General features: G+C 43.2%; 1 protein-coding gene across 1 annotated transcript; it reads left to right on the forward strand.

Moving 5' to 3' along the window:
* Window positions 1-13,875: 13,875 nt before the first annotated feature.
* Window positions 13,876-15,606, forward strand: LOC132651435 (sperm motility kinase-like). Its single transcript, XM_060376638.1, has one exon. It carries the CDS (start codon window positions 13,876-13,878, stop codon window positions 15,604-15,606), a length of 1,731 nt encoding a protein of 576 aa, XP_060232621.1.
* Window positions 15,607-18,606: the final 3,000 nt, after the last annotated feature.

Genomic DNA, 18,606 nt, shown 5'->3' on the forward strand with positions numbered 1-18,606 from the left:
AGAAAGAATTAGAAGAAGATATGAGAAAATGGAAAGATCTCCCAATGCTCATGGCTTGGCAGATTAATGTAGTAAAAATGACCATCTTACCAAAAGCAACCTACAGATTCAATGCAATTCCCATCAAATTACCAACACAATTCTTTACAGAACTTGAAAGAAAAATTCTCACCTTTATATGGAACAACAAGAAACCCAGAATTGCTAAAACAATTCTCTATAGTAAAAGATCTTCAGGAGGTATCTCCATTCCTGATCTCAAGCTGTACTATAGAGCAACAATACTAAAAAATGCATGGTACTGGCATAGAAACAGACTGGAGGATCAATGGAATCAAATAGAAGACCCTGACATAAATCTTTACACTTATGGACACCTGATTTTGACAAAGATGCCAAATCCATTCAGTGGAAAAAACAAGCAAACAAACAAACAAAAAAAAAAACAGCATCTTCAAGAAATGGTGCTGGTCTAACTAGAAGTCTACATGCAGAAAAAATGCAAATAGATCCATATTGATCACCCTGCACAAAACTGAAATCCAAGTGGATCAAAGACCTCAACATAAAACTAGACACACTAAACCACTTACAAGAAAAATGAGGAATACCCTTGAAATCATTGGCACAAAAGACAACTTCCTGAACAGAACACCAACAGCACACGTTCTAAGAGTAACAATCAATAAATGGGACCTCATGAAACTGAAAAGCTTCTGTAAAGCAAAGGACACTGTCCTCAGAACAAAAAGACAGCCTAAAGATTGGGAAAAGGTCTTCACCAATCCTGTATCTGACAGAATATTAATATCCAGTATATATAAAGAACTAAAGAATTTAAACAGCAAAAAACCAAGTAATCCAATTAAGAAATGGGGTACAGAGCTAAACAGAGAATTCTCTGAAAAGGAGTAATAAATGTCAAAGAAACACTAAAAGAAATGCTCAATCTCATTAGCCATCAGTGAAATGCAAATCAAAACCACGCTAAGATTTCACCTTACACCCATCAGAATGGCTAAGATCAAAAACTCAACAGACAACACATACTGGAGAGGTTGTGGAGAAAGGGGAACCCTCCTCCACTGCTGGTGGGAATGTAAACTTGTACAACCACTCTGGAAAGCAATCTGGCGCTTTCTCAGACAGGTAGGAATAGCGCTTACTCAAGAACCAGCCATATGACTCCTAGGCATATATCCAAAAGATTCTCAAGTACACAATAAGGACATTTGCTCAACCTTCTTTGTAGTAGCCTCATTTGTAATAGCCAGAAACTGGAAACAGTCCAACTGCCCCTCAGTGGAGGAATGGGTGCACAAATTATGGTCTATCTACACAATGGAATATTACTAAGCAATGAAAAACAAGGGAATCATGAAATTTGCAGGTAAATGGTGGGATCTGGAAAAGATCATCCTGAGTGAGATATCCCAGAAGCAGAAAGATGCACACGGTATATTCTCACTCATATAGACATATAAGATAAACCTACTAAAATCTGTACACATAAAGAAACTAATCAAGAGGGATGACTCTCACTAAAATGCTCAATTCCTATCCAGAAAGACAAAGAGGATGGATATCAGAAGAAGGAGAAAAGAGGGAACAAGTCAGGAGCCTGACACAGAGGACTTCTGAAAAGCTATGCCCTGCAGACTATCAATATAGATGCTGAGACTTATGGCAACCTTTGGGCAGAGTGCAGAGAAATCTTAGGAAAGAAGTGTTAAACAGTAAGATATGGAGAGGACAGGAACTCCACAAGGAGAGTAACAGAACCAAAAAATCTGAGCGCAGGGGTCTTTCCTGAGACTGCTATTCTAACCAAGGAAAATGTATAGAGATAACACAAGACCCTTTCACAGATGTAGCCCAAGGCAGTTCAGTATCCAAGTGGTTTCTATTGTAATAGGAACAGGGACTGTCTCTGACATGAACTGCTTGCCCTGCTCTTTAATTACCTCCCCCTGAGGAGGGAAGCAACATTACCAGGCCGAAGAAGAGTACAACACAGCTACTCCTGATGAGACCTAATTGACTAGGATCAGAAGGAAGGAAAAGAAATTCTCCCCTATCAGTGGACTTGGGGAGGGGAATGCATGCAGAGGGTGGAGGAAGGGAGGGATTGGCACGGGAAGAGGGAAGGAGCCATGGAGGGGATACAAAGTGAATAAAGTGTAATTAATGAAGGAAAATTAAATGAAACAATAAAAATAAAACAACAAAAAAAGAAATCTTGGAAGGGGCCTAGTGTTCCAACTAGTAGTATCCCCCTTTCTTTCATCCAGCACTGAATGGGAAATACACTGGAGTCTTAATATAAACAGAGCTGCAATGATGTTTAGGCTGTATGTCCAGCAGGGCCTTATTCCCAGCAGTGTGTGCACACTGGTGCCAGGGGTGGGAATTGTGCACTTGGACTGAGCACTGTGTGGTGGGTATCAGGGTGCTGTACAGCAGGGACTTATTAGTGTATGTGGCATTGCAGGGGAGGGGCTGTATACAGCTGGGACACATCTAGAGTTCTATGTGGGGCTTTTCAAGGGATAAGACAGCACCCATGAACCTCACTTTATCATGCCCTGTGGGACCATATTTTAGCAACACTCTGCTCTATATCAAGCCTTGCTGCATTCCCTTCCCTGGATCTGAAACCTAGATTTACTGTTGATGTCAGACCCTAAAGACACCTTAACCAACAAGCCCACATTGACTGCTGCATTCAAACTACATTTCTATCCAAGTGCACACCTCACATTCATTGCAGGTAACAGCAGTGACACACACCCTCTAAGCCTTCACTACATACACACGTGCACACAAACACATACAGACAGAGCTCTTTACAACACCAACATCACTGCTTCACATGAAGGGCTATATATCAGGCACTGCTGGAAACCCCTCTGGTACCCTACAGAAACTTGATGTGTGTTGGGTCTTCTCCACCTAGGCAGCTCCTGACTGCTCCCACCAATCATAACCTGCTGTGTTCATGACACTTCAAGGCATCAGTGTGACAAGCCAGTTTTGTGGCAAGTGGTTGTCAAGCTTGTACAATACCTTACCATGTCGTGTGGGCTGGAGGAGTGGTGTTCAATTGAACCTGATACACAGCATTTACATGTCACTGCAGTTTAGGAATGGCATAGTGTTCAGTGTGGCCTGGTAACTAGCAGTGGGGTCTGATACACAGCACATTAGGTGGCATTAGGAGAGAATTTCAGCAGGACCTGGTGTTGAGCAGTGTAGGTGTGTCATCAGCAGAAGAGCATGCAATACTCTTAAAATTTAAGATGCATGGCAGAAGGAGAAGCTCCCAGCATGGTCTGATGGCAAGTGAATTATGAGGAGTTGGATATCAAACAGAACCACATACCTAAAAATGGATGTGTGATCACAGGTGTGGACATGCATTCAACAGCTTTGATGAATAACACTTTATGTCAGTGAGGAACAGGGAAGAAGAGGGTGTCCAGCTGCACCCAATACCCGCTAGGTTTATGTTAGCTTATGGATGAATTGGTGTCCTTAAATGTTTGGAAAGAGGGGCATGTGATGTCCAGGAGTGCCTGAGACTTCAGCGAGTGTACTGCAGGGTGTCACCAGGGTGTCACTCTGGAGGGTGTCACCAGAGCCTGAGACTTAGCTGTAAGTGAGGAAGCTGCAGGGTGGCATGTTTGCCTCAGAGCCTCCAGCTGGCACTGTAGAAATGGTTGTGGAGTGTCAGAATGCCCAGCATGTCTGACATCCTCAAGTTTATATTTGTTGATGTGATGCAGTATCCAGCAGGCCCTGATACTCACACAGTAGTACGTAGTGCTGTAGTGCTGGGGCCTGAAACGAGGAGTGTGTGTGCATCTTCAGTAGTGTGAGAGTCAAGCTGGGCCCAATAACTAGACATGCATTTTGGTTCAGTTGGAAGAGAGTAAAAAAGTATCTTGCATAATCTTCTAAATAGCAGTTGATGTGCAGTTAGGTGGGAGATATTCGGGATCCAATTCCTAGGGATAATTATGAGGAATGTGTGTGGGTTTGTACAGTAAGGCCTGATAACTAGCAGTCCATGTGTGGTTTGAAGGGAGGACAAGCTTGGTAGAACACTTAGATATGAATTTGAGGTGTGTGTTTATGTAAGTTTGTGAGTACATGTGTGAGCCTGTGTTCCCATGCACATATGCAAAAGTGCATGTTTGTTGTTCAACAGGCCCAAAGAGCTGCCAATGTAAGTGAGGTAATATGGGTGTGGTGTCCAGCACTGCATTAGACCTAGTGTTGTATGTCAGAGCAGGAGGATGCCAGGAGTGTTTGAACCAAACAGAAAATGTGTGTCATTGACAGGAAGTAGAGTGTCCAACAGGGTCTGATGCCTTTCATTGAATCTCAGTTGATATTGTGGTTGGAGGGATGTCTAGCAGAGTCTGGTACCTTACCTTGGTGGTGGGAGAGCAGAAGAGGTGTTGAATAGGTGTTGTTCCAGGTCCGATCCCTAGAGAATTCTATCGTATTGGTAAGGGGTGATCTTCCTAGCTTTAGATTAACAATATGTGGAAGGTGTTAACAGGGGGAGGGTTATGCCTATCACATGTAAGTTTGTAGGGATCATGCTATGTTGCTCAACCCATCCCACTGTCCCAGGCATTACAGTGTTACCATCAGATGCAAGTGGACAACTCCTATCCAGTCCACATAATGTGGTAGATATCACGCTCATCACACCGTACATCAAACCAACCGCCTCCCACCCTACAGCCATACGATATATAGTGCTCTTCATCATGCCCAGTTAGACCCCTTGATGCTGCAGAAAAAATGGTAATTATCAGGCCCTGCAAAACATGACCCCAACATACCATCCACAACACATAAACTCACATTTCTAAATATAAGGCCAAGAATGTTCCTCCTCCCTGTGTTACTGCTGCTACATTCACTGCTAGGTACCTGTCTCTTGTGAGAACTTTAAAGCCACAAACATATTATGCACTAGCCCTTCTGTGTTCCTCAGGTTCAACTCACATGTTGTACCTGCTGTAAGGCTCTTTTACATGGCCCAAATCCTCCACATCCACCCAAATTATGCAATAGTTGGCAGAATATGCTGAACACATCCCTGGCTTTTGCCCTTTGTAAACTTCTGATATCAGGCCCTAATGGACACACCCTTGATTCCACCAATATACACCAGTGTCAATGGCCTGCTTAACATCCCTGTCCTGGCTGCCACATCCACACATGCACTGACACTTACAGTGGATATTTCTCAGCCCATTTTCTCCTGAAATTTTTCTCTTTCTTCTACCCTCAACCTCAACTCTCATCCATAGACACTGCTTGGCATCAGACACTTCATTACAATTCCTCTGCTTCCATCCAATATGTACTTCAAGACTGCAGCAGGGCATTGTCTGCTATGGCCATTAGCTTAGCCGTGTGGTTTGGGTGGGAATAAGGTGGCCTTCCTGTACAGTAGGGCCTGAGTAGAGGCTCAGTATGTAGAGTTGCCAGGTTGCTCTAAAAACAGCTGGCACTCAGTATATGTAGAGCTGCATGGTTGGTAAACAGCAAAGCCTGACATAGACGAAGATAAATGGGGCTTTGTGGGGAAGTGTTCAGCCAGTTCTAACATGAGAATGTTCACCTGCATTTGAGCAGGTTTCAAGGGAGGGGACTTCAAGCAGGGCCTTTTGCTACCAATGGTGTTTGAGAGAGCAGTGGGAAGACCTGTGTCAAATCTTGACTCATTGGTGCATGTTGAATTACAGTGAGGAGAGAAGCATCCAGACCTGTGTGTGGAGTTTTGGAATATGTGTGCATATGAGTGGATAAAAGTCTCAATCAAGGCCCAATCTCTACAGGTTAACGTGGTATATGCTATAACTCTCAATCCTGGCCTGACACACAGCCATGTTGGGGCTGTGAAGTGTCTAGCTCAGCCTGCTGCCTTGCAGCTTTTGTGGGGCAGCAGGAAGGTGGTGTCTCTTCCATGGTTTGATAACTAGCAGTGTGTATGGAGGAGTGATGAGGCCTGTGCAGCTCTAGGCTTCCTGGTTTCCAGGAGCAGCAGCACAGAAACTCACAAACTACAGCTACAGCTACAGCTACCATGACTTTCTCATTCTCACTCTCATTCTTCTACTGTGCTGATGAATTTGGGAGTCAAAAGCAAAGCAAACAGTCAGAGCTGGAAGTGATCACCAGGCTTGGTTAGTGACCCTTCTGATCCTATCCCACATCCTCATGTAGTAATCTTGGGAAAGACTAAGGGAGTACCTTGGAGTGGACAGGAGTGGCACCTCTGCCTGTCTCCCAGGACATTTTCTTGGTGCTGATAGGGAGCAACACTATCTTGGCTTAGGACAGAGATTTGTGGCTCCAGGATGCGGCACGGGCCAGGCTCCCTCTAGATGCCCTAAAGAAGTGTCTGCTCAAGCAAGGATCCACCTTCTGTTTTTCTCATTTGGTAGCTTCAGAGCTCCCATATCCACAGTCCATCTTCTCTTTGCTAACTTGCTAGGGAATGTTCCTATTGACAATGTCATTGTTATGTAGGTTTCTCCTGTCACTTTGACATGAACATTAGGTAGTTTGGCTTTTGCAACTTTAGCAGTAACATTGGTGGTGTTCAGTAGCTTTCCAGTTGTTTGCTTTTCCATACCTGACCTGTGTCCATTTGTGGACAGACCATTTTCTCTGCCTTGATTTCCCTGGGTACCCTTTACAAAATCACCTAGTGAGATTGAGGTGAGTCTAGTGCTGGGCTTTGTGGTAGGTTTTATGTGTCCAGTCTCTGCTATTCCTATTAGCACTTTCTGTATCTCTGTGGCTTTGTGTGCAGTGTTGGACGAAGAAGTACAGGGTCTTGATGAATCTCTTCTGCCCCCTGTCATCTCTTCTAGGTTTAGGCCATGCTGCTTCTTACATTTCATATTTGGTCATCAGACTGTATTTGGCTGAGACTGTAAATGAGGTTCAAAGTTCTCTCAGGTTAAGAAGAGCAACTGTGGGATATGGCTTTGGATTTCGATCATTTCAATCAGTCAAGTATCAAATGTTGTAAATGCAAATTTTTGTAAATTATATTAACTATCTCAGAACATAAGTAAAATCCTTTAGTGTGTGATGATCTAACCAGATGACTTCCAGTTTACCATCTGCATGTTAGTGGTGGTCTGAGGCAAGGGATAATGGACACTGCACTTCTCAAGAGATCAAAATTTTAGAGGCCAAAAGAGATGCAAGATGAATATTTACTTCCCAAGGTTCCAGTGAGACATTATTTCATCTACTCAAGCAGCTTTCAGGGAACTTTTGTGAGCATAAATAGACATAAGTTACTTTCTGTAGAGCTGCAATCTGGGCAATATTAAAATGGGGTAGGGATGCAACATTAACACATCTACTGGGAGGCTTTCCCAAGGGGTCCTCCTGTTATCCTCAGATCTTGTTGAGAAGTGAGGATGCTGGGGGGATGAAGGAATAGAATCTGTTTCCTTGCCCTTCACAATGTGTCCTCCTGAGGTTGTGTGGAGCATCTGCCCTCCTCTAGAGCACAGGCAATGATATGCTAGTCTCCTTTTCGGGCAAGAGGTTCTGAGATGCTCTTAGGCGCACCGTGGGGACAAGTTTGGGAGGGTTGCCCCATTCTGCTGCCAGCACAGGTTGATAGACGTGCTCAGGTTCCTGCTTCCCTTATTCCTTGACCCATTCTCATTGTGCACCTGGTGTTTAGCCAGCCAGGTCAATGTGGAATGTGCAGGCTCACTCATTGTCCTCAGAGGAGGAAGAGAGGTGAGAGCATGTGCTGGGGACATGGCAGCACTGCTCTACAAGGACTTAACAGGATGGTTAGTGTGGTTCTTCAGTGACTCCTGTTTTAGAATTAGATATGTCGCCATGATGTTATCAAATTTTTTCTCACAAATTCATTCACGAATATCTTTGGGATGGTAAACCATGCCCCACACAGCCACCACAATGCTGGGAATTGAGTTGTTACAGTGTGTTGCTGAGGATGATGGGAGTTTCCAAAATTCTTCCCTGTCCTTGAGCCACTGGTGCTGCTCAATGTCACCTATCTTTGGCCTCTGCTCATGCTCAATAGTGAACAATTGCACAATGAGGTTTGCAATGTTTTCTGAAAGTGTGGCAGGAATGAAGAATATGGGATTCAGCATTTCCTCTTTCATGTCTGAATAGGTATATGCATTGAAAGGGAAATGGGCTGTCACAATTGCATATAAAACCACTCCCATGCTCATCTGTGTAGCCCTGATTGTTCTGGAACTCCTCCCTCTGTAGAACTGGCTGGATGTGAACTCACAGAGTTACACTTGCCTCTGATTCCTGGGTGCTGGTATTAAAGACACTTGCCATCAATACCTGCCAAGGTGGTGGATTCTTAAAATTCCCTGGATTTTTGTTTCAGACTATTAGTTCTTTGAAAGCAGGCATCCCTTTATAGCCTCTTGATACTCCATTTAGTGGTGATAAAAAGTTAAGAGTGAACAGGTGTTGACGATGACTGAGAAACAGAGACTGAACCCTAGACCTGACCTTCAGGAAACAAGCATGTTTTCACTAGTGAAAGTGGACCTAGTAATGAAAAGGATGGGAGATGTAGTCTCCCTGGCATATCACTGGAAAAATTCATAGAGCAAGCAAAATCTCCTCCTCTAACCTTAAGTACACAGAATCTCAAACCCCACAATCCACCTGAGACGAAATTCACTATAGAACAGCTACCCGTCCCATGCCTTTAATCTGACCAATGAGGGAGTCCTGATTGGCTACAATCTTATTGGCTTAGTTCTGTATACGTGACCAATCAGGTTCCAGATCAGGATGCATGGCACGAGGAGGCTGGCTGAGAGACAGTTGGTGCCCACCTTGTGATGTTGAAGGCAGCTAAGTCTTCACTTCAAGGACACCAGTGACAGAGACACTGTGCACAGTTAGTGCACGACGCCAAGAGTTTGGGAAAGAAAGGAGTTCCTGATCTACTCAAACAACACCAGGTACAGCCTCGTTGGCTGCTCTCTTCTTTCATCACTATATTGCTTTCATGGCACCCACAATGGGCTCTGTATTTGTGAGAAACACTTTGGATTGGGGATCAGGCCTTTGGCCCCTGTTCCTACTGGGTGGCTAATGGGGAGCCCCAAGTCTGGATTGTGAACCACCTAGGACTCAATGCGGGACTCTAGAGTCTAGAGAGTCTGTGGTGGCTGAGGCACTCAGGCCACTGATGAAGGCTGTATGAGACATTGATCGACAGGTTTATCACAATTTCATCATCAAGTATTTTGTCTCTGTATTCCTTTAGCAGAATAGTAGCTTTAGGCTTTTCCATTGGCCTATCAACTAACTACTGTCAATGTCTTGGTCACTTTAGCAGTGTCAGCTATGGCTTGCATGTCCTGGACTGGGCCTTAAATCCAATCACAAAGTGGTAGCTTACTGCTATAATATTTGTGCTACTATCGTACCAGTCAGATATGCAGACAGGTCAGTGCTGTCCCAAAGTTTATAGCTGGGTGACATGGATGATTATCTTTCTCCTCCAGTAGAATGCAGAGTACAAAACAGTACCACTAATGTTAGTCAGTAGGGGTGAAGCTTCAAGTTAGGCACAGGCTCAACTTCTCCATGTGGGCTGACATACAGAAGCATTGTCTTCAGCCATAGGACATAACCATTTTTTTTTTTTTTTTGCAGAATAACCAATAGTCTTGGCAATATATGAGCTTTGCGTTTTTTCTTGGGACCTTTTGGGCAACTATCCAACAAAATATAACCCAGTCCTAACACTGAACCAGAGGTTTTTCCCTTGAGTTTTTTTTTTTTTTTTCAGTGAACATTTATGTTTCTCATTATTGAGCCACCTTGGTATTTAGATGTTCAATTTTGATAGGTTACACAAATTTGGCAAATTGCCTACATGTTTCAGTTTTACAGTTCTTACCAGCATAGGTTCTGATAACTATTAATCATTTTTGCTGTGACAGCAAGTACATTTGGCTATACATGTGTTCTGTGTCTTCTCCCAATTGATTACTTTGTCATTTGTGTTCTTCCATTTTGTTAATCCAGCATTTTGTTCCTTTTCAATTTCCTTTGTTGTCTATATGCTTAGGTTCAGTTCTCATCTTCAGTATGTTTTCTAGGTACTTCTTATTTTTTTTCCTTTTCCTTTTTATTTTTTTTTCAATGCAGTTTATTCAGGAACCTTGAACAATCATCTGACCCTAGGGAAAGCCAGCCTACAGCTTAAATAGCCTCTGGGTAGCCAACCCCGGCGTGCCACATGGACAATGCAGATAGGTCCACATACATGGAAGCAAGCCAGATCCTTGTTTTTTTTTTTTTTTACATATGAAATTGAGAATTGTTCTTTCAAGTTCTATAAAGGGTTGTGCTAGTATTTTGATGGGATTTGCATTGAATCGGTAGATTGCTTTTGGCAGGATGACCATTTTCACTATGTTAATTTTTCTGATCCATGGGCCTGGGAGATCTTTCCTTCTTCTGCTGTCTTCTTCAATTTCTTTCTTCAGAGACTTGATGTTTTTTTTTTTTTTTTTTTTTTTTTCAAATGGGTCTTTCACAGCAAGGTACTTCATGCTATTTGTGGCTATTGTGAAGGATGTAGTTTACCTAATTTCTTTTTCAGCCCTTTTGTCTTTTGTATACAGGAGGGCTACTGATTTTTTGAGTTAATTTTGTTTTCAGCCAGGTTGCTGAAGGTGTTTATCAGCTGAAGGAGTTCTCTGTTTGAACTTTTGAGCTCACTCATGTATACTATCATATCATCTGGAAATAGTGATACTTTGATTTCTTCCTTTCTGATTTGTAGCCCCTTGATCTCCTTTAGTTGTCTTATTGCTCTAGCTAGGACTTCTAGTACTATGTTGAAGAGATATGGAGAGAGTGGACAGCCTTGCCTTGTCCCTGATTTCAATGGGATTGATTTAAGTTTCTTTCTGATTAGTTTGATGTTGGCTATAGGCTTGTATATATTGTCTTTACTGTGTTTAGGTATATGCCTTGCATCCCTGATCTCTCCAAGACTTTAAAGATGAATGGGTGTTAGATTTTTTCAAATGCATTTTTGGCATCTAAAGAGATGATCATGTAGTTTTTCTCCTTCAGTTTGTTTATATGGTGGATTATATTTTTGGATTTTGGTATACTGATCCTCAGCATGCCTGGGTTGAAGCTTACTTGGTCCTGGTGGATGATGTTTTATGTGTTCTTGGATTTGGTTTGTGAATATTTTATTGAGTATTTGGTTTGTAAGAGAGATATATCTGGCGTTCTCTTACTTTTGGGGTCTCTGTGTAGTTTAGGTATCAAGGTGACTGTGGTCTCATAGAATGAGTTTGGTAATGTTCCTTTTGTTTTTATTTTGTGGAATAGTTTGAAGAGTATTGGAATTAGCTCTTCTCTGAATGTCTGGTAGAATAGTGTGCTGAAGCCATGTCTCCTTGGGTTTTTTTTTTTGGAAGTTAGACTCTTAATGACTGCTTCTATTTCCTTGGGGGATATAAGACTATTTAATCTGTTTACCTAATCTTGATTTAATATTGATAAATGGAATCTATCAAGAAAATTGTCCATTTCATTATATTTTCAAATTTTGTGGCATATTGGCTTTTGTAGTAAGACCTAATGATTGTTTGGAATTTCTCAGTGTCTGTTGTTATATCCCCATTTTTGTTTTTGATTTTGTTGATTTGGATAGTTTCTCTCTGCCCTTTAGATAGTTTGTCTATCTTGTATTTTCTCAAAGAGCCAGCTCTCAGTTTCATTGATTCTTTGAATTTTTTTTTCTGTTTCTAATTGATTGCTTTCAGCTCTGAGTTTGATTATGTCCAATCATCTACTGATCTTTTATGTGTCTGCTTCTTTTTTCTAGGGCTTTTATGTTGCTTGTATGAGATGTCCCAAATATTTTTCTGATGGCACATAGTGCTATGAACTTTACACTTAGCACTGCTTTCATTATGTTCCATATGTTTGCATAAGTTTCATTGAATTTTAGGAAGTCTGAAATTTCTTTTTTTCTTTCTTCCCTGACCCAGCTGTTGTTGAGTAGAGTTGTTTAGTTTCATGTGTATGTAGGCTTTTTGTTATTTCTGTTGTTGTTGAGGTTTAGTTTTAGGCCATGGTGATCTGATAGGATACAAAGGATTATTTTGATGTTTTTGTATCACTTGAGGCTTGATTTATACCAACTATATGGTCAATTTTGGAGAAGGTTCCGTGAGGTGGATGTTCTGTGGATTTTATCTGTCAGGACCTTTTCTGATTTTATGTATTTTTTTTGACAGATGTCTTGATTTCTTCAATTGTGTCTTCAGTGCCCGAGAATCTCTCCTTCATATCTTGAACTGTGTTAATGCTTACCTCTGTGGTTTGTGATCCCTTTGCTAGGTTATCTATCTCTTGGAGTTTTTCCGTGTATGTTTTCTTTCTTGATTCTAATCCCGTTTTCATGTCATTCACCATTTCGTTTATCTGTATCTATTTGGATTTCTATCTGTCCATGACGGCTTCTCCTCTATTTTTTTTTTTTTTTGTTTATTTCCTCTCTATATGCCTCTATTTTTTTTTTTTGTTTCTTTTTTTGGCTGTATTTGCCTGTATTCTTTGAGAGATTTGTTTATTTCTTCATTATGTGCCTCTAATAACTGGATAAGTATAGAGTTGAGATTATTTTCCTCTGTGTCTGATTAATTAAAATAACCATTGACTTTTGAGGTTGCTGGTGAAGCCATGATGTCCTGATTTTTGTTGAATGTGATTGGCCAGTCATGTTCTTATTTGTAAACTTCACTATTTATTCCTGGAGCCTTTACTGCAGACTGTCTGTCTCTGGATTCTGGAGTATTTACGAAGATGAGAGAGGTTCACTGGTTTGAGAGTGAATGTTGGTGTTTCAGCTGTCACTAAGGGAGGAAGGTCACAGGAATGTGAGTGGAAGTGTGCCTTGAAGGACTGGGTGCTAGAGCATGTAGATGCCTGGAAGAGTGGAGCTTAAGCACAGGTCGGGGTGCTGTCACAATTCATGGATACAGTTCACAAGTTCAGTTGCCCAGAATGCCTCAGGGGCCCACAGGCCTTTTCTTCTGTTCTAGAGGCATTCAGATGTGTCTGGGTTGCAACATCTTGGCTCCAAGAATTGTTTGCCTGGACTCCACAAATAGACCCACAGAATAGGGGCTTCGATGTCAAGAATGTTGTCCCAAGGATTCCTATGTTTCCTACAGTTGGGATTGAGTGTGAGGGTTCCTATGTCTGGCTGCTAGCATGGAGGGACCTGGGTTCTTCCTGTTCTCTGCTCTCAGATTTGGGCTAGCATGACCAAATGAATGTGTAGGAGATGAGTCAGTGGTGTCTTCCTGACCTGGGGTTATTGGCCTCTGCATTCTCAGTCACTGAGCAGGGAGGCCTCTGCTTGGGCCAGGGAATGTGCAGGGTGTCAAACATTTGTCACTATCAGACCGCAGAGATGTACAAGGGTGACCTGGAAGCAAATTGCCCAGACTCACTGGTTGTCCCCTCTCTCCCAGGAGGCCTCCAAGTCAGTGTTCTGACTTCAGCTGCTCCTCCACTCACCAGTTTCGGGTATCGGATCATCTGCCCCTCAGGCTTGGCAGGAGCTGATCTCGGCCATCTTGGACTCCTCCAGGTACTTCTTTAGGGGTTTCGTTTATTCTTATTTTTCTTTGCGTCTGGAAGTCATTGTAAGTTGTATATTATCTCTCCATTTCTTCACATAGAAATTGAAAGAGATAAACTTTCCACCTAGACCAACTTTTAATTGATTTTAATCTGCTTTTGTCAGCTGGTGTTGGCCTGGCAAGGGTCATGCAACTTAACAGCAAGGCAGGAGAGGAGGAGAGAATGCAGCTGCACCTGGAGGCCAGCGCCTCTGAAGAGGAAACGCTTACAGATTATTACAGAGTACTCAGGACCCTTGGCAAGGGGAGCTTTGCTGAGGTCAAGCTTGCCTGCCACCTCCACACAGAGGTTCAGGTAGCTGTCAAGATCCTGAAAAAAGATAACAATAAAACTGAAATTGAAATCATTAAGGTGCTAGAGCACCCAAACATCATTAAGCTGTTCCACATCATCAATACCAGAGAACACACCTATATGGTGATGGAACATGCTGCTCACGGAGACCTGGTGAGCCATATTGAGAAGGTGGGATGTCTGCAGGAGAAGCAGGCCCAGCACATCTTCACACAGTTGGTGTGTGCAGTTCACTACTGCCATAACAATGGCATTGCTCACAGGGACATCAAACTAGACAACATACTGCTGGATGGCAAAGGGAACATCAAACTGTGTGACTTTGGCCTGGCCATCAGAGTCACAGATGGAGAGATGGTGTTAGGGTTCTGTGGCACTGTTGAATATTGTGCTCCAGAGCTATTCACTGACAGAGAATATGATGCAAAGGCAGTTGACATCTGGAGCATGGGAGTTGTTTTATATACAATTGTGACAGCACAGTTCCCATTCAATGCATACACCTATTCAGACATGAAGGAGGAGATGCTGAGTCCCACTCTCTTCATTCCTGCCACACTTTCAGAAAACATCGCAAACCTCATTGTGCAGTTGTTGACTATGGAGCCTGGGCAGAGGCCAAAGATAGGTGACATTAAGCAGCATCAGTGGCTCAAGGACAGGGAAGAATTTTGGAAACTCCCATCATCCTTAGCAACACACGGTAACAACCCAAGTCCCAGCATTGTGGTGACTATGTGGGACATGGGCTACCGTCCCAAAGATATTTGTGACTGTATTCATAAGAAAAATTTTAATAACATAATGGCCACCTATTTAATCCTAAAACATGGTCACCACACTAACCATCCTGTTAAGTCCATACAGGGCGGTGTTGCCATGTCCCCAGCACGTGCTCTCACCTCTCTTCTTCCTCTGAGCGCAATGAGTGAGCCTGCACTTTCCACATTGACCTGTCTGCCTGAACACCACATACACAATGAGAATCGGTCAAGGAACAAGGGAAGTAGAAAGCTGAGCATGCCTACCACCCTGTGCTTGCAGCAGTATGGGGTCAACCTACCCAAACTTCGCCACAGGTGTGCTCCCAACGTTACTTATCTTGTGAGCAAAAGTGTGAAAAGTAACATTATGTGCAAAGGGGTCTCTTCAAGATGCCCATCCCAACAGGGCATCTCTTCGGTACAGTCTTTTTCCCAGGAGGCCCTCCACAAACTAAACATCCCTTCAAATAGTTCTTACACTCTGAGTACACCACCTGCAAGTAAATCCAGAGAGTCACCTCAGCGTGTTACCAGCAGTGCCACCAATGGAACCCAGAGACCTTCCCTTCAGGCAACAACCAAGGAAAACTTTAAATGTGTCCCACCCAAAGGAGGAAGTACACACTTTTCCAGGAATCTATCCCAAGGCTGGAAGAGGGTAAAGAAGAGAATTTGGAACTGTATGCAGACATTGTGCTGCTGCCTACCAGTCTCAAAAAGGAGCCATATTTCTCAGAAAGAAGTAGTACAACGTAAAGTTGAAGGCAATAGAGTGACATACTCTATTGGACTTCTGTGATTCTTAATGTGGATATATTCTAAAGTCTCTTGGAACCAACACACAATAATTATTTGTATGCAAATTAGACAATCTTATTTTTAGAGGAGCAATCTCACATCACCATCACCTCAGAGAAAACCAAACTTGTTACCTGAAAATGGACAGCAGAGGATGAAAAGCAGAGGTGGCAGAGACAGCCAGAATGAGTCGGATAAAGGTGGAAAGATTCAGAGGGGATGAAAGTTTCAGTGGAGGTTCAAAAAAAAAAAAAAAGAACAGTGAGGGAGGGGAAGAGCCACTGAAGCACTGAAGAAAGAATGGCACAGTGTGATAAGAACAGGCAAGGGTAAGTTTATGTTTCTAAGCCCCTAAGAGCATCCCTTCCATATGACTTTATCTCTTTAAGTGATAAGCCTCTATGCAGGTTGAGACATGGGATGGGACTTTTCCTTTTGTGTGAAACAGCAGAAGCAGTATCCCTGCAGGAACTCCAGATGTCAGTGTGCCCACTTAACCCAGCCCAGAGGAGTCAAGCACAGGAAGAAGCAAGCCATCTACCAAAGGTTTCTCCACAGGAAAGTATAGGTAACAAGGGATGTGTCCCATGACTAGCTTCTATAGCATCATTATGAGAGTGTGGCCTTGTGCCAAAACCATGCCCAAGGCTGCCCAGGAATGAGGACTCCCTATGGGCCAAACATCATAGAACTTCTTCATCAGTGCTCATTCATTGGTCTTTCCCTTCATTCAGGGTCTGGTCCAAGGGAGATGTTTCCCCTCACTGGGTAGAGATGAATCACCTCTTTCTTCCACCTCCCTGCCCTAATACAGTGTTTCCCGCTTACCTCATATCCCTGTGTCCCTCCAACACAGGAGACACAGTCTCACTGCTGATGGTGAATGGACCTTTTTGTGGGGAGTCTTATCATAACCATATCTGTCTCTTAAGAGGAAGTGCCAGCAAGCTGGAAGGAAATGGGCATCACTTTGGATGGAATGCGGGAATGTTGCTCTGCTTTGGAAGGTGGGTATTTCTTGCCTGTCCTAGAACATGGTGGACACCTGGCTTAGTCTGTAGACTTGGAACTACATTTTATTCCTGTCCCACTTTAGGGGTCATGTCTAGACAGAGCCTTGATAATCAGAGTAGGGGCATTTAGCCAAGCTATCTACTTGAGTGTCCGACTATGAGAGTTATCTTCAGTGTTGTTGTGGACACCTACCAGGCAGATTCCCTACTCTCTGCAGTGAAGAAGGTCCACTTGGAAGGGCTTGAATGCCAGGGCTCATCTGAGGTCCTCACATGGCTGAGGGATCATTGAGACCACTAAGTTTACCTCCATTGTATGAGAGATGGTTCTGTGATCTGGTCCAACCATGAAACTGGTATGCAGGTAATGAATATGAGGATGCTTTGTTCATGATGCAAATGAACAAAGGGGTAGTGACAGACAGCTGAAGTGTGGATTCAGAGGCATCTTGTGACAAGCTGCACACCTCTCCTCTCTGACCACTGTCACAAACTATTATAGAAGAACAGTTTCTGCCATAGAGGGTGAACATATTAAACTTCTTTGGGATAACACTTATTTCCTCAAGCCACCTGTTTAGTCTGTAATAGACTGAAGAACCATGAGCTCAAGGATGCACACAGCCTGCAAGGAAAACCAGCCCAGAGCCAGTGAGCTTCTTACTCATGTAGCCATAGCTGCAATACATCAGTGGGGGATTACTAAGGCACTGAAACCAGGCCTGTGAAAAGGGAACATGTGTGCTGTGGCTAGGTCAGTGAGTCCCAGTACAGACAGTCCAAGGGAATCATTAGCTCAAGACCCAGGTGATGGTCTCTAAGATGGTGAATCACAGTGAAAACATGATGTAACTTGGGTCTGATGTCACTTGGGTCTGATGGGGACTTTTGTATTTCTGTTACTCAGTGAGGGGTGTTGCTCCTTATAGCTTTTGACCTGTTGGAATAGAAGTCTGCTGAGGACCAGCCCTACACACAGCACCTCTATCTTTCACTGCCTGCCTGATAGAGGAAGCATGAGCAGGGCACTTAGTACAGATAGTTGTAACAGGAACTTCACACACATCATTTCAAAGCTGTTCACAGGCATTCACCTCACAGAAGACAAACCTGAGTCCTTGAGATACCTTATACCTTTCTACCCAGTGAGCCTTTTGACCCAGCCACAGTGATCAATGTGGGTGGGACATTGGAGTCTCAAAAGTCACCTCCAGATCTTTTGTTGGTCACCCTTTCTCTCCTTGTATAGGTTCTTTTGGAGATGTCCTGTTGTGGAAGCTTATTTTCACCATGAATGTGAATCCTGTCTCATGTGGACAAGGGTAAGTGAGATGGGGTTCATATATTGGAATGCCTATATTTAACCACATTGGTGAGAAACTGGTTTTCCTTCCTGAGCCCGACTCAGGGAAAGTGTCTAGACTTCAATGAGGAAATCATTTCCTGCAGGAAGAGGTCCCTGAAGAAAACCTAATGATGTCACCATGGTGAAAGTCACAGTGCAAGATAATGGGCCTCATCCCTGCCACATTAGTCCCTGAATTCCACCCAAAATATACCTGCCATTATCTACCAAGGTTACTGGTATTGGGCATGGGGAATGTGGAACTCTTGATCAACTTCTTCATTGTTCCATTATGTTCCTTTTCTTGTAGGCCCCAGGCCACATCCTGAAGTATGTTCCCAGTGAATTCTTGGCCTGAGGACCTTCCTACTCAGCACTAGTGCCAGTGATACAGGAGAACACCTCAGAACCTCCAGCTCTAAAAGGAGACTAGCATATCATTGCCTGTGCTCTAGAGGAGGGCAGATGCTCCACACAGCCTCAGGAGGACACATTGTGAAGGACAAGGAAACAGATTCTATTCCTTCATCCCCCCAGCATCCTCACTTCTCAACAAGATCTGAGGATAACAGGAGGACCCCTTGGGAAAGCCTCCCAGTAGATGTGTTAATGCTGAATCCCCACCCCATTTTAATATTATTCT

The sequence above is a fragment of the Meriones unguiculatus genome, assembly GCF_030254825.1.
Source record: "Meriones unguiculatus strain TT.TT164.6M chromosome 16 unlocalized genomic scaffold, Bangor_MerUng_6.1 Chr16_unordered_Scaffold_43, whole genome shotgun sequence".
Lineage (NCBI taxonomy): Eukaryota > Metazoa > Chordata > Mammalia > Rodentia > Muridae > Meriones > Meriones unguiculatus.